The sequence below is a fragment of the Mesoplodon bidens genome (genome assembly GCF_964165515.1).
Source record: "Mesoplodon bidens genome assembly, chromosome: 6".
Lineage (NCBI taxonomy): Eukaryota > Metazoa > Chordata > Mammalia > Artiodactyla > Ziphiidae > Mesoplodon > Mesoplodon bidens.
Genome location: NC_138162.1, coordinates 12,201,416 through 12,217,776, shown reverse-complemented (window position 1 = coordinate 12,217,776; position 16,361 = coordinate 12,201,416). Strand labels below are relative to the sequence as shown.

The following is a 16,361-nucleotide window of genomic DNA, read 5'->3' as shown; positions in this document are numbered from 1 at the left end:
TTTGCGAAGTCAGAGATACAATTTATAGTCTTCCTGCGGAGGCGATTTAAGTCATGTTTTAAGGCTGGGAAAGGTGAAATTGTTCCCACTGTTTGAGATTGTCTACTGTATAACTGGTTCTGGAGACTTTCAGTTTCCCTTCTAGGTCAACACTGCTTAAGATGCAGAGCAAATAAAAGTTTATAGAGCTTTCCTCCCCTTAAACTCAGCAATTAAAAAAAACACCAAAAATTGAGAAAGACACTCTATTTATTATGAAACCAGAGACTGCTCAAATCTGCATACTGTAGATGCTAAAGGATATCTACCAGTTACAAAGAAATTTGGGCCCAACTAATAGATAACATCAGGATTGAGATGTAGTTCTAATCTCTAGCAGGCACGGATTTTTAATATAATTGAGGGGGTTCAGAAGGCCTCTACTGACAGCTCTTAACTGGGGAGAGATAAGGACTAACAGCAGTCAGCAGTCCGTGGGAGAATCAGGGAACACTAGAACACAAGCTCTGTAAAGGAAGAGAACTTGTCCTTTTCTGCCCCACATTATTTCCCTGGTGTGTCACCCAATTCCTGGTATATAATAGATGCTCAATAAATATTGGCAGGATGAGTAACCCTCCTGGGGTCCATTTCCATAGTGAAAAGTTAATGACAGGAGAACTGGGACTGAAGAAGACTTCAGCCATGCCATCTCGTAATTCTCTCTTAACAGAGTATACAAACAGGGAAACTGGTCCTGTTGTGATGTTTGCTCCATGGAAAGAAATGGCTATAATCCTCTAAAGAGGCTCCTTATCCATAGGACATTTGTGCTCACAGGGCCAGAAGCCAGCAGTTATAAATGGGAGGTGTTCAGAAAACATTCTGAACGCATCCAGACAGTAAAAGAGAATTTTGTAAGATAGGTCTTCCTAATCTCTTTAAAGGAATTATCTCTTGTAAATTTTAGTACATTTTTTAGTAGCTGCTGTCCCCCAAAGACGTTGTGTTTTATTGACATTTTTAATGAGTAGAGAATTACTTGAGGCATTTAGAAAGTAGAGCCAATTCTGGCAAAATAATGAAGCAGGGGAAGTTTATCTTAGTGCACTGGAGGCTTTCTCTTTTCCTTATCTATCTGCAGAGGTCTCACTTATATTCAGTCTGTCCTCTTCCGTAACTCACTATGAAAACTGCTGACAATGTTCAAGGCATTATAATGTAAATAAGTTTAATAATAAGTATCCTGGATTTCTGAGCCTTTAAAATCAGTGCTCTCAGATATGCCATCTCTAAAGGGATGCCAATTCATGATGTAATCATCAGAGGTGTAAAGATCAAAACTTTCTAAGGCAGGTTAAACCAAAAAATCTAGATACAGCATTGGTTGAGGACACATGGAAACAAGTACTGTTGTACCCAACTAGTGCAAATATCAGTTGGTAAAACCATTTTGGAAGGCAGTTTGTCAGTAAGTTTCAAAATCCTTAAAAGCATGCATTTTTTAACCCAGGGAGTTCTCTTCTGGGCATATACCCAATAAAAGCAATGAGATATGTTCATCCTGATATTATTTGTAGCAAAAAGTTGAAAACTCACCAAGTGTCCAACAAAAGATTATTAAGTAAGTCTTAGTTCATATTTTCCCCCCACTTTCATTACACTTTTCAATTTGTCTCACATGCCTTTATCATTGCCACTTTTTTCACTGTCTTTATGTCTTATAATCTTTGACTTCGTATTCAAATTTACATTTCCTAATTATTTGAACTCAGTTTGAAATGATTCATTTTGGTCCTTTTTAAAAATATTTTTGTGCTTTCTATTATAAATTATGTCATTGTAGAAAATTTAGAAAGTCATAAAAACATAAAGGAGGAAAAAAATCATAACTCCATCACTCAGTGTTAATGTCTTGGTATAGTTCATTCCAGACTATTTTCTGTTTTTTAGCATAGATTATAATGAAGATATAGCTCTTATGTTTATTTTACGTGGTATTTTGCCAGATCATTATGTAAACAAGTGTCAACACAAATTTACATTGTAAACATGTATCATAATTCTGACATTCTCTGCTTTCTTATTTTTGTAGCTTATGCTTAGGTGGTTTGTAATTTTAACTGTTATACATAAGACTGCGATATATTTTCATGTATAAAGCTATTTGCTTTGGAATAGGTGAGAGAACATACTCATATTTTGAGTCCTATCATTTTATAATTATATGGCTCTTTTCTGCAGTTGACATAATATAGACCTGTATGAAAAGCAAAAGAGAGTTAAAGAGATTACAACAACATTCCACCTAGGACCATTTTTATTTTCCTCGTACTTATAACTGTATACTAAAAGAGAGAAATTATGATACTATGCTCCCAGTAAAATCTTTCAAATTTGACTGTTACGTTTCCAGGTCATTCTTCTGGCTAGCATAGCCACCTCTGTTACCCTTTTTTGTGTGTTTTGTTTATTAAAGATAACGATGAACCTCTCTTGAGTGGATCTGGTGATGTATCCAAAGAATGTGCAGAGAAAATTCTTGAAACATGGGGAGAACTGCTGTCTAAATGGTAAGTTGTAATAAAATAGTTCTCCTTTTCACCTGTAATTCTTATTTTATGGGTATGGCATTTTACCTAACATTATTGAATTTTGGAGCCAATAATAAAAACCTAAGTATGAGGTTCACATTCTAGAATCTCTGTTTTTAGAGGTTTATAAAGGTAGTAGTGAAGATCTGAAATCAACTTTCAAAATATCAGAAACCTAATAAATTCACATTGCTGCAGAAAATATTTATTCAAACATGGAAAACATGGGGAGAATAAACAAGGAAAGAAGTCATTTGTATTAAAGTGGTTAGGAACCACTGACTGGTTAAGATAATACACAGTAGTTAAGACTATACACAATAATCAGGTTTAGAAGATGCTCACACAGTGCATAGAGCCATGGTAAGAGACTCCAGGTGGGATTTTTCCTTATCTGTGTTATATGCCTCACGTGACAGAGCAGCATGTTATAAACATGGTATATATTAATTGCTCTACCAATTACTTTTCCTACTAACACTTGTAAAATTCAGGAATTTCTCATCAGCTCAAAAGATGGTTTGGCAACAACATTAAACACTATCCTCTAGGCTGTCTAAAGAGAGCACACTACCTTCAGGTATTTATTAATGGTATCAGAGACACTCTGATAAATCAAACTGGTGAGACATTTATGTAGTTTCCTTTCCCCATTGTGTAGGATGCCTGTATATGCTGAAAAGAGCTGAACTTGAAAGTGATCTGAGTAGTTTTCTATTTGTGACTTTCTGGTTATTAGGGTTGTCTGTTAGCTCCCCATGGACCTGTTATTTTGGAGTCTGATTTTTCTCTGAAGTTTTAACTGTTGAAACCTTTACTCTATTCTTAGTAAAACTGTGTCTCAGCATTAAAAAAAACTTCATGCCCTTAAGGGATGGGACTACAAATGGGCATCATCTGCTTCTAGCACTCTCACAGTGCTTTACACTTCTGGTAAAACACTCTCCACATTGGGAAATGTCAGATGTGTACAGGAGGAAAATGCAAACCAAAGCATGGTTTGTCTTTACACAAGTGGTTTTAATAAATGAACTCTGCAAAAGCTCCCCGGGGGAATAGTTTTCATTTATTTTTGATATTCCTTTAGCAATCAGGAGACAAACCTGCTGATGCTCTCATCACAATATATTTTCAGTTCAGTAATTTTGGAGTGTTTGGACTGCTGCTGGCAGGAATTTCATCTGTATAAAAAGGTTTCTGCTCTAAAATAGAAATGTAATTGAGTCTTGACATGGTTATATAATAGCGTATTTTAAATTATTTATATATAGCATCTAGGTTTTATAAAATGAACTCACCAGCATTTTATACAATTGCTTGGAATTTGCTTTGTTTATTCATTTTGTTATTCATTTGATTAAATGATACCCTTATCTTCTTCAAATATATTAACTAAGTTTCCATCTGTCTCAACTGTCTTTCAGGGTGTTTAAAACTGTTTTTGCTGGTTTCAGTCATGTCTTTAGAGATAATAATACAGTTTCTCTTCTTCAATTCATTTTTTCATTATTTTTTTCATCATTATTATATGTGTACTGTAATAGGAACCATCATAATATCATGGAGTTTTAGAGCCTGGTAGACCTGGCTTCAAATCCTACCTCTCCTCTTTCTAAGCTGTATGATGTTGGGCAGGTCACTTAACTCTTTTGAGTCTGTTTCTTCATTTACAAAATACAAGTCTGTAGAACCACCACTCAGGATTATTCTAGATTAAAAATAATAGATGTTGTAATGGTAGTAATCATAGTAAGAAGTAATAGATTTATCATGTATCCAGTGCTGTGCTAAGTTATGGTCTCTGTTTCAACTATAACAACCTTATAAAATAGTATCCATTTTTATAGATGAGGAAACTGGCTTAGAGATTAAGTCAGCAATTCTAGTTAGTAAACAGCACCCAGAATTTTTAACACAGTCAAGTCTGATCCCAAAGCTGGTTTATTTAACTCTACATTAGATTTGAGTGGCAGTAATTGTAACAAATATACCTTTGCGCTCTAATTCTCCAAGTTCATTTTGATATGAATTTTAGTCAATAAGAGAACTAATGTCAGTAATAAAATAGTATGCTGAGTTAGCTAGTTATTATTATAAGTGACATAAAATTATTCTGAAAATAATTTCATCAATATAAATCAAGCTAGGGTTATCAAATAATCCTAGGGTTAGGTTTATTTTTTTTGTAAAGAGCCAAGCATAAATGTTTTAGGCTTTGTGGTCAATAGTCTCTGTTGCAACTACTCAACTCTGCTGTTGCAGTGTGAAAGCAGCCATAGACAGTACATAAAGAAATAAAAATGGCTGTTTCAATAAGAGTTGATTTACAGAAACACATGGTGAGCCAGATTTGTCCCACAGTCCAAAGTGTACCAATCCTTGAATTAGGTAATAGGACTACTTTTGTCCTTTCTGCTCCCACCTGTTCAACTTTTATGTAGTTTTTTTTTCCTAAGCAAAGCCAAAGCTATACTGAACTATCTATAGCTCTTAGATTAGGGTGCTAGCGTCACAGAATTAACCATTTTTAGATGTACTGTGCATTATTGTGCTAGTATTCTGGGAGAATTTTGAGAAAAGTCTCAGACCTTTTTGTATTTTGATAGTGGTCATTTTGTACCAGTAACTTCTGTTTAAATCTGATAGTCACAGGAATTCCTCTGTGTCAGGATCCTGCTTTATGTGTCAGCAATGGTGGCTTTCAAATCACAAAGCAGCTATGACGTAACATAGAGCGCATTCATTGGTCTTAGAGTTTGAGGCTACCTCAGTCTTGTAACCAACTTCCCTGAACTTCTTTCTGCATCTGTAGAACTGGAGATACTACCACATACCTCAGATGGTTGTTGTAAGCAGCAAATAAAATTATATGCAAAAGCACTTTGTAAACTAATACCAACATTTCAAGTTTTTTTTTTTATAATTTAATGCTGTGTTTCCTTTATTTATTATTTATTTCATTGTACCGCTTCTTAATTGCGGCTCTCGGGCTCCTTAGTTGTGGCATGCGAACTCTTAGTTGCGGCATGCATGTGGGATCTAGTTCCCTGACTAGTGACCGAACCTTGGCCCCCTGCATTGGGAGCTCAGAGTCTTAACCACTGCGCCAACTGGGAAGTCCCTTAAGATGTTTTATTTCCCCCCAGAAAAAGTATTTTAGGGAATTCCCTGGCAGTCCAGTGGTTAGGACTCTGTGCTTCCACTGCAGTGGGGGCATGGGTTGGATCCCTGGTCTTGGAGCTGAGATCCCACATGCTGCACAGCACGGCCCCCCAAAAAAGTTGTTTTATTTCCCCCATTTTGTAGATGAGATCAATGAAGCTCAGAGACTTTAATGACTTGTTTTGATGTTATAATAGTACAGTAGAAACTTTCTTATCCACCATAGTTATTCAAAAAAGTTACTGGAAGTAAGGTGTCATAAAAACTGCTGAAATCATATATCTTTATATTTATTCTCACTTGGAACAAATGTATATTTAAATGTAAAACATAAAAATACACAGTTCACTTATCAATTTTGATGCAGAGTCGAGCTCTTACCTTTGGCTATGTGTCAGATGATTGGAATTTTGCTTTGTTTTTCTTATACAAACTACAACCATAAAGCTGTGGTTTCCAGTTTTGCTTTTTATCAAAAAAAAAAGAGTAATAATTTAAAGATACTTTAAGAAGCAGTCTGACTTCAGAATTCTTTCCTCCACTCAATCTTTTACAGTTATACTGGCTCCATCTAGTCCAATGACTTTTTTTTTAATATATTACCTTTATTAAGTCTTTGTATATCATTTAGTTTAGCTTTCATAAAAATAACACTCTTTTAGAGAAGCTGTCTTTTATGCACTTATGGATTATGTATTTATTTTTAGGCATCTTAACTTGAGTGTGAGGCCAAAGCAGTTGTCATCCTTAGTAAGAAGCGGTGTTCCTGAAGCTCTTCGAGGAGAAGTCTGGCAGCTGCTAGCAGGTTGTCACAACAATGACCACCTGGTAGAAAAATACCGAATTCTCATCACAAAGGTAAGGGGATGATAATTCAGCTTCAGCATTAGTTCTTTTAGAAATTTATTTATAAAAAGATCATTGTGGCTATTTGATTTCTAAGAATTTTATATAATTCCTTTATCTGATGTAAGAGTAGAACTTGGATACTTCTGTCCCAGAGTTATTTCTAGTGTTGGCACAGAGGAGAAGGCATAGGTTTTCTTCCTTCCTTTTCACCTCAGAGGCAAAAGATGGCCTCTACCCTGTATCTGAATCTCTTTTGACCATAATTTCATTCTTAGGTCAGTTGTGCTGTGCCATGTGTAAAAACTTTGCTTTGTTTGTTTGATTATGTATTTATTTATTTTTTGTGGTACGCGGGCCTCTCACTGTTGTGGCCTCTCCCGCTGCGGAGCACAGGCTCCGGACGCGCAGGCCCAGCGGCCACGGCTCACGGGCCCAGCTGCTCTGCGGCATGTGGGATCTTCCCGGACCGGGGCACGAACCCGTGTCCCCTGCATCGGCAGGTGGACTCTGAACCACTGCGCCACCAGGGAAGCCCTCTTTTGTTTATTTTAATCCCTTTCACACTTCAAAGAAATGTGCTCTTTGTAGATAAGGCCTAGTCCTAGTTTTTACAATTGGAAGAACATGGTTCTTTTATCTTAAACCATATTCCCTTTTAGTTCATTCCTCTAAAGTGAAGAATTCTATTTTTTTTTTTTTTTTTTTTTTTGCATTACGCAGGCCTCTCACTGTTGTGGCCTCTCCCGTTGCGGAGCACAGGCTGCGGACGCGCAGGCTCAGCAGCCATGGCTCACGGGCCCAGCCACTCCGCGGCATGTGGGATCTTCCCAGACCGGGGCACGAACCCGTGTCCCCTGCATCGGCAGGCGGACTCTCAACCACTGCGCCACCAGGGAAGCCCAAGAATTCTATTTTTTATAGTATCCCCTTCTCAAGTTCATGAATGCTCAAGGTTTTGCAAGTGAAACAACGAAATTTTTCCTTGTACAAGTATACAAGAATTTAAACTAATTTTTTGCAAGGTCAGGCTGTGCTTTGTGCCTTTTGCAGGACCCATGACACTGGTTATAAGTTTTGTTTTTGTTTTCTAAAATTCTTCAAGCTTTTATCTTTAGGAAGCAGTTTCTCCAATGATATGCAAATCCCAAACCTGAATTATGAATGAATTTCTCAGAACCCCCAGTAATAAATGAGAATTTTTCAATGTGACAAAAGGTGGGACTTCTTTTAAAAATATATTAAAACCTTATGAGGTGAATAGTATCTCTATAAAACTATAATTAAGAAAAAAAAACCTTATAGGTAAGGACAACATTTGAACATGAAATCAGATCTTTCCTCAGCAGAAATATGACTTTTTTTAAACACCTTTATTAGAGTATAATTGCTTTACAATGGTGTGTTAGTTTCTGCTTTATAACAGTGAATCAGCTATACATATACATATATCCCCATATCTCCTCCCTCTTGCATCTCCCTCCCACCCTCCCTATCCCACCCTCTAAGTTGAGAAAAATGACTGTTATTTGCTCAAAATATTAGTGTTTCTATTCATCATCTTGTTTCCAGACAGATGTATTTTCCCTCAGGAACTAATATTCTGTTTCCCTTCATTATGTTGCTGTTATTGTTTAATCAGCTGTATTGAGTGCCTATTACAACCACAGTGCTGGTGCTAGGAGGTCAAACACAAAAGCAATTAACATAAATCATGTGATAGTCTGGAAAAGCACAGTGGGAACCATCAAAAGGGGTGATTAATTCAACCTGGGGGAATAGGAGAGTCTTTATCAGGAATATGATGTTTAAGATGGGTTCCAGAAAAGACCTCCCCAGGCATGGAAGAATGGCAGAGCGTTGTACTCATAGTATCATTGGAGACATGGAAGAACAAGGTTATGCAACATGTATGGCTAGCAAAAGTACACTTAGTTGATTTTTTTCTTTTATTGGCAAATCCTATTTTGGATGTGTAATTATAACATTTTGAAGTCCTTTGAAATGTTTGGCCAAAAATTATTTCTTAAATATTTGTGGTGTGGCTACTCATAGAAGTAATTTAAAGACAGGAAGTATCTGGGCTTCCCCGGTGGCGCAGTGGTTGGGAGTCCGCCTGCCGATGCAGGGGATGCGGGTTCATGTCCCGGTCCGGGAAGATCCCACATGCCGCGGAGTGGCTGGGCCCGTGAGCCGTGGCCGCTGAGGCTGCGTGTCCGGAGCCTGTGCTCCGCAGCGGGAGAGGCCACAACAGTGAGAGGCCCGCGTACCACAAAAAAAAAAAAAAAAAAGACATGAAGTACTCTATATTTCTGGTTCCATGAAAATGGTGATATCTGTTTCTCGAATAGGAACCTGGTAGATATTATTGTAATTGACATTTTAAAAATTTGTTCTGAATTTTTTTGAGAGGAGAAGCTACTTTAAAATTTTTTAAATTTATTTTTACAGCAAGCTGTAATTTACATAGGCTTAAATACACAACTTTAAAGTGTACGGCTCCATTACATATGAATACACTGCTCTGATCATTACCAAAAGGAAGAATATATCCATCACCCCAAAAAGTTATTATTGTCCCTTTCTAGTCATAAGCACTCCTACGCCACCCCTGAAAAACCATTACGGTAAGTCCCCTACATACGAACCTTCAAGTTGTGAACTTTCAGAGATGCAAACACGTTTGCATGTCCAATCATGTAAGTTTGTTCACATATCTGGCGTACATTGTCACGTGGTGCATCGTGTACAAGTGGTTGTGCTTTTGTGTTCTTTACTGTACAGTCCTGTATAGAGTACAGTAGTACAGAATCTTTATTTCAAGACCAGGATGTCCAGAAGCCAGCATGAAAGCAGTGGTGATGTAGCTGGTACTACTGTACTTTTCAAGGTACTGTACTATAAGGTTAAAAATGTTTTCTTTATTTTTTGTTTTTATTTGTATTTTTATGTATTGTTTGTGTGAAAAGTATTATAAACCTATTACAGTACAGTACTATATAGCCAATTGTGTTAGTTGGGTACCTAGGCTAACTTTCTTGGACTTGGAAACAGATTGGACTTACGAAAGCGCTCTCGGAACAGAACTGGTTCATATGTAGGGGACTTACTGTATTCTGACTTCTCTTTCCCTAGATTAGTTTTTTTTTTTTTTTTTTTTTTTTTTTTGCGGTACGCGGGCCCCCCACTGTTGTGGCCTCTCCCACTGCAGAGCACAGGCTCCGGACGCACAGGCTCAGTGGCCATGGCTCACGGGCCCAGCCGCTCCGTGGCATGTGGGATCTTCCCGGACCGGGGCACGAACCCGTGTCCCCTGCATCGGCAGGCGGACCCTCAACCACTGCGCCACCAGGGAAGCCCCCTAGATTAGTTTTGATTGTTCTTGAACTTCATTTACAAACAATCATACAGTCATGCAGCATGTACTCACTTGTATTTGACTTCTTTTGCTCATCCATTTTGGGAGTGTATCAGTAGTTTTTTATTTGTTTTCATTTTTTTAATTGCTGAGAATATTCCATTGTATGAATAAATCACACTTAAAAAAATCTGTTCTGCTATTATAGATGTTTATGGCTTTTTTTATTTCTCCCTGTTTTAGCTTTTATAAAGCTGCTGTGAACATTCTTGTGTATATTGATACCAGGTGCTATGGTCTGAATGTGTCCCTTAAAATTCATGTTGAAACCTAACCACTATACCAAGGACATAGTAATGAAGCAGGGCCTTTGGGAGATGATTAGGCCATGAGGGCAGAGCCCTCATGCTTGGGTTAGCACCATTATAAAAGAGTCTCTGGAAAGATCCCTCCCCACCTTGCACCATGTGAGGATACAACTAGAAGTCGGCACTGTGCAGCCCAGAAGGGGGCCTTCACCAGAGCCCAACTGTGTGGCACTCTGATCTTAGACTTCTAGCCTCCAGAATTGTGAGCAATAACATTCTGCTGTTTATAAGCCATCCAGTCTATGGTGTTTTGTTATAGAAACCCAGGCAGACTAAGACAGTGCAGTCTTTTATTCAGTTTTTCTTCTGTTGGTAGGCATTTATTTTGTTTCCAGTTTTTAGTCTCTAAATAGTGTTTACTAAACAACCTTACACATGTTCTAAATCTTTGACTTTTATTGAATAGTCTCCGTAGTGTGATTGTTGGATCAAAGGGTAATATGTTTTTTAAACTTGTTATTTAATTTTTGTATTTAATTTACTTATGTCCAGATTGCCTCTCTGAAAGGCTATGACGGTTGACAGTCCCACCAGCAATGTAGGAACGTACCTATTAACACATATCCCAAACAGTATTAGTTATCACTGTAATTTTTGCTGTCGGTGGTTGTAAGTAATGCCAGTATGTCTTTAGTTTGCAATTCCCTGACTACAAATAAATTTGAGCGATTTGCTCTTCCATGAATTATCTCTTTATATTCTTTGTATATTTTTCTGTTAACTTTAAGATGTCAGTTTCTAAGTACTTTATATAATTATATTCTTTGTAGCTTCATTATAAATATCTTTCTAGAATTTTAGATTTATATTAACTTTATGGTTTCACGCCATACGAAACACTTTCAATTTTTATGTAGAAAATTGCATCTTGGTTAAGGTCTCTCCTACCTCTAGGTTTTGTAAATATACTTTCCAACGTTTCCTTGTGAGATTTTTATTGTACGTGTTATATTTTTACATCTTTAATCCATCTGGAATTTATTTTTGTACATGGCATATGATAGCAGTCCAATTTTACTTTCTCCCAGATGGATAACCAGTTGTGCTACTTCTATTTTCCTACTGAGTAGAACTGCCATCTTTGTTATATCTTAAATTCTCATATATGCTGGGATTGATTTCTAGCTTGTTCTATTTATTTATTTTTGTGTATTCCTGTACCAGTACTGTTTTGGCTTTGAGTTATGTTCTAATATCCGGTAAAGCAAGTCTTTTTTTTCACTGTTTCCTGTTTCATATTTTTCTTATCTATTTTTGCATATTTAATCTTCCATATAAACTTTAAAGTCATTTTCTCCAGTCTCACCATTATCCTGAAAGGTTATATAAGGATTCTAGTTTGAATTACATTTAATTTACATATTAATTTAGGTTATAAGATACATTGTTATAATATCTTTACATCTGAGAATATGGTATGCCTTTCTACTTGTCAAGGTCTTACGTCCGTTAAAGACTTCAGAGTTGCCTTCATATATGTCTTGTTCCTCTTTTGTTAAATTTATTCCTAAGAATTATCTTAGATTGTTCTCGCTATAGCAAATGGAATATTTTTTTTCCTGATTTCCATTTCTAAGTAGCTAATTGCTACAACAGAGAATAGATATTAATTTTTTCTAATTCTCCATCTATCTACCTCTTGATATTTTGATTAATCCTCCTAATTTTATACTAGCATCTTTTAAGATTTTCAGGTATATGATAATATCAGCAGCAAAAACAGTTTCACTTCTTTTTTCACTGTTTATGCAGGCTACTAAATTTTCTTGTTTTTATATTTGATAGAAGCTTTAAGACAGTGTTTAATGATGGTGATAACTAGCATCCCTATTGAGTTCCTGACTTTAATTAAAATGGTCTTAGTTTTTCAGACTTCTGGAAAGCATGCTATTCAATTGTGGGGTTTTTTTGGTAATACCTTTTATTTTATTTAAATGATTTTATTCTATCTCAGGCTTTGATTTTTTTTATTAGGAATGTCTACTGAAATTTTATGAAGGACTTTTTCAGCACTTAATAGTGAATATGATTTTCTTTAACTTGTTGATGGAGTAGATACGTTATCAACATATGATAGACTTCTTGATATTGACCTACCCTTGGCTTCATGGAGTAAATTTCTGCAGACCAAATACTCCTGGATTTTTAGTTTTCTGTTCTTTCTGGTCTTTGACAGAGGGTTCCTCAACCCTAGTCTCTAGTTAGAACTTGTCAGGCACAGGGGAAAGAAACCCTAAGTAATCCACAGGGACTCCTACGGGCTGTCTTACTCTCAGCTGTAAGACCTATAGCTATTTGGGTCTGGTAAATCAAATAAATCGGAGTTGAGAATGGAGGGAAAAGAGGGTGCTTTCTGGTCTCCAGCTTCCAGAATCATCCTATGGTCCTTCTTTCTTTTGGTTATTTTTCACCTTTTATATCAGTGACTATTTATTTTGCTTAGTACCAAAAATTTACATCAGAATGGCTTCCTTAACAGATTCTTTTAATAAACAAAAGAATAATGAAATAGCAGCATGTTCTGGTGTTTCTCTTTCTTTCCATCCAGTCAGCCTCGTGTTTTCTGAAACCTATTTGCCTTGTTTTTGCTATTGATTTTAGTGGCAAACCTCAGTGGTAACAGTCTTTTGCCATGAATTTCAAGTTTTTATCCAGAGCCAAATAATCGATATTTACATTTCTGATTGTCCAAGGGAAGCCCTGGAGGCCCAGCCACATTTTACCAGTCTGGACAAATAATTTAAATATCTAATTATAACTTCATTATTATGCAGATTGTTTTGTTTTAATTAAAAATCTCTTCCTGGTCGATTTGGTGATAGTCAAGGATTCAGTAATATTTAATCATAAGAACCTCCTGTGGATACTAAACAAAAAGGGGATCAAGTTAGCAGAAAGAGCACTGGCCATGAAGTTAGGAAGTGTCTGGGTACTAGTTTCAGCTCTGCCACTGGCTTACGTGAACTCAGATGAGGTTCTGACTATTTCCTTTTCTCTGGTGAAATGAGGTTGCTGAAGTAAATGGTTGAGCTTCCTTTAAGTTTCCTTTAAGCTTTAACATTCTGGAAAAATGAAATGGAATGTTTGAGTCCTGCCCCCAAAATAGCCTGTGATTCTACTGGTTCCAACTCAGTACTCTTGCTATCTGATTCTGTAAGAAAACAGATTGCCAGTGGACTTTTGGAACTTTATTGTCTGCTCCCTATAGCAGTTGCCATATAGACTGAATGTTCTTGTCTCCCCAAAATTCATATGTTGAAACCCTAACACCACCCCCACCCCCAACAATGTGATGGTGTTTGGAGGTGGGGCCTTTGAGAGGAGAGTCAAGATTCAAGGGGCCTCTCAAGAGGGTAGAGCCCTCATGAATGGGTTTAGTATCCTTATAAAAAAAGACCATAGAAAGCTCCCTTGCCCCTTCTGCCATGTGAGGACACAGTGTAAGATGACTGTGGATTCTCACCAGACACCGAATTGCCAACACCTTGATCTTGGCTTCCCAGTCTCCGGAACTATGAGAAATAAATTTGTTCTTTATAGGCAATTCAGTCTATGGTGTTTTTGTTATAGCATTCCTAATGGACTGAGATACTATTCCTTTAAATTGTTATTTGTGAAAATAATTTTTAAGTCCCTATATCCCATCTTTGTAAATTCATTTACCATCTGATGAGTTTCTGTAAGTCATATCTGTCCAGGCAGTTTTCAAGTTCTTTCTGAATTATAAGACTATAAAAACATAATTAGGTTTGGTCATATTAAAATTGCTGATATCTGACAATGTTTGATTTGCAAATAGGCAATTTCACATGCATCAACCTAATAATTATGGGTGAATTAAGCTGTTACCATACTAGGATTTTACTTGAAAGGTCTTCCCATCCAAAAACAAATGCCTGTTGTTTTATTAGGCATTTGTTGTTTAGTCAATGAGAAATACCTTTGAAAGCCTGCTTTGTGCCAGCCGTGTGTTAAGGTCTTATGGATATGCCCATGAATAAAATATACCTGTTCTCAGGTTTGGAGGAATCTACAGTCTAATGAGGGAAATAGGCCATTCACTAACCATTTGGAATAAAGTTGCATGAGGGTTATAGAAAAGAAGATACATATTGTTGTGCAGCAAATGACAAGGACTTCTCATCTAAGGGTTCAAAAAGTTCTCTTGTTCAGAATTATCCAAGGAGGGGGATTGTGGTGGTAGGATAGTGGGGCATGTGTGCATGGCACGTGTGGTGTTAAAAGTCAAGGGGAAAAACATGTTCTCAAGGGTGATAAAGAGCTTGGCAATTTCGGAGTGTGAAAGTAGGTAAAGCCAGAGAAGGTAGGTAGGAGCCAGATCTTAGAAAGCTTAAATAAGGCATATTTAATATCTCAGGCAATAGGAAGTCATTTTAAGTAGGCAAATCATATATTCAGGTTTGGAAGGCAGTATGCAAAGTGATTTAGTGTGTCCATCTAAAGGTAGATTGTCTTGATTCAAATCCTAGTTTTGTATTCAGGCCGTTGACATTGGGCAATTTAGCATTAAACATTTTGTTTCCTATGTGTAAAATGGGATAATAATAGTATCTTATTTGTAGAGTTGTTAGAATAACTTAGATAATGCATGAAAACACTTAGTACAATTCATAGCCCCTGGTAAGTATAAATTAACCGCTTAGTTATTGTTATTATTTATATTATCATTGAGTTAGAATGGAGTAAGATTAATTGCAGCAAAACCTGTTAGTAATTCATGCAAGAGATAATTGTCACTTGGTTTGTTTTAGTGGCAGAAGGGATAGAGAAAGAGATAACTTCTTGAGAGAAATTTCAGAGGTAGAATCCTTGGCACTTGGTGATTGAATGAATGTGCGAGACGAGGGAGAGGGAGGAATTAAATTGGGTTTGGAATGACATCAATATAAATACACCCACATCAGCTGAACTAAAATAATATGTTAATTAAATAAATCAACATTTAAAGCTCATTTTTACTAAGTAATAAGTGATAGATAATGCCCAGAAGTGAATCTTACGAATTTGAAGCACTGAGATTGATCCTTTTCCATCTAGAGTAGATAAACTGCTGAGGAGGCTGGGAGAAGAATAAATGTAATTTGAACAATCTTTTCTCTTTTTCGCTTGGTGTTTCCTTTCTCTTTCTGCCATTTTTCATTTTTAGTTCTGTGATTTGGTTATTTTAATTTTTTAGTGTTAGGTTGAGTCATATAGAAGTTGCCATTTTTGTAGATTAGAAAATATTTAACCGGAAATGAAATGGTTAAATATTAACAATTTCACATGGTTCACCTATTCTCATTCTGTAAAAATTTTTAACTGGGGCTGTAGGTGTCTATTTTGAATTAAATTGAGTACCAAGGCCATCTGAAGGAATGTTGCAGTGATGGCGTAAGGACAAGTGGAACTGAGCACCATGCAGTAGGTGACCTAACCTGGCATCATCTATTCAGTGTGGCTCTGGGAGGGCATCATATGGCCAGGTTTTTTGTTAGCTTTACCAAAAGGGACATGTTATATATTACTTAGGCTTTTTTTTTTTTAACCTTATTGTATAAATAGCACATAGAAATTAGCAAATTCACAAAACATAGAAAACCATAAAGAAGAAATTAAAAATCACTTGTAATCCCACTATCCAGTGAAAAGTAGAATTGATTTTTAATGTATTTTCTTCCAGTCATATATACAGAAATACTCTTTTATTTAAAAAAAATCATGTGACTGCATTATTTTAAAAGGGAAATGTATGTATAGATTTTTGTGAGGACATAGATTTATTGCTTCCCCTTGTCATTAGTAATTTGTCTCCCCTGGAGAAAATGGTGTCCTTTAATCCAAAACAAAACATTTAACTTTTGACTGATTATTTTCTTTTAACTCCTAGTATGAATATTTTGATTATAGCTCCTACAGTGGTTTTACTAAAATAGAAACAAAATGGAAAGAACTACTATTGGACTAATGGTATTGTAACAGTTTGTGGTTTGCGTTGCATTTTTATAACATTTTTAATTCTTTAAAATTATCAGTTAATGTAATACCTGTTTT

The 16,361-nt window shown here is 36.3% G+C and overlaps 1 protein-coding gene across 4 annotated transcripts in view; it reads left to right on the top strand.

Annotated features, from left to right (window-relative positions):
- Positions 1–16,361, top strand: part of RABGAP1 (RAB GTPase activating protein 1) — a 152,968-nt gene that overhangs the window by 65,429 nt on the left and 71,178 nt on the right. For all 4 annotated transcript variants that reach the window (XM_081236283.1, XM_081236284.1, XM_081236286.1 and 1 more), the window contains 2 exons: positions 2,459–2,552; positions 6,443–6,593. In XM_081236283.1, coding sequence (XP_081092409.1) covers positions 2,459–2,552; positions 6,443–6,593 — 245 coding nt within the window. The remainder of the gene's footprint in view (positions 1–2,458; positions 2,553–6,442; positions 6,594–16,361) is intronic.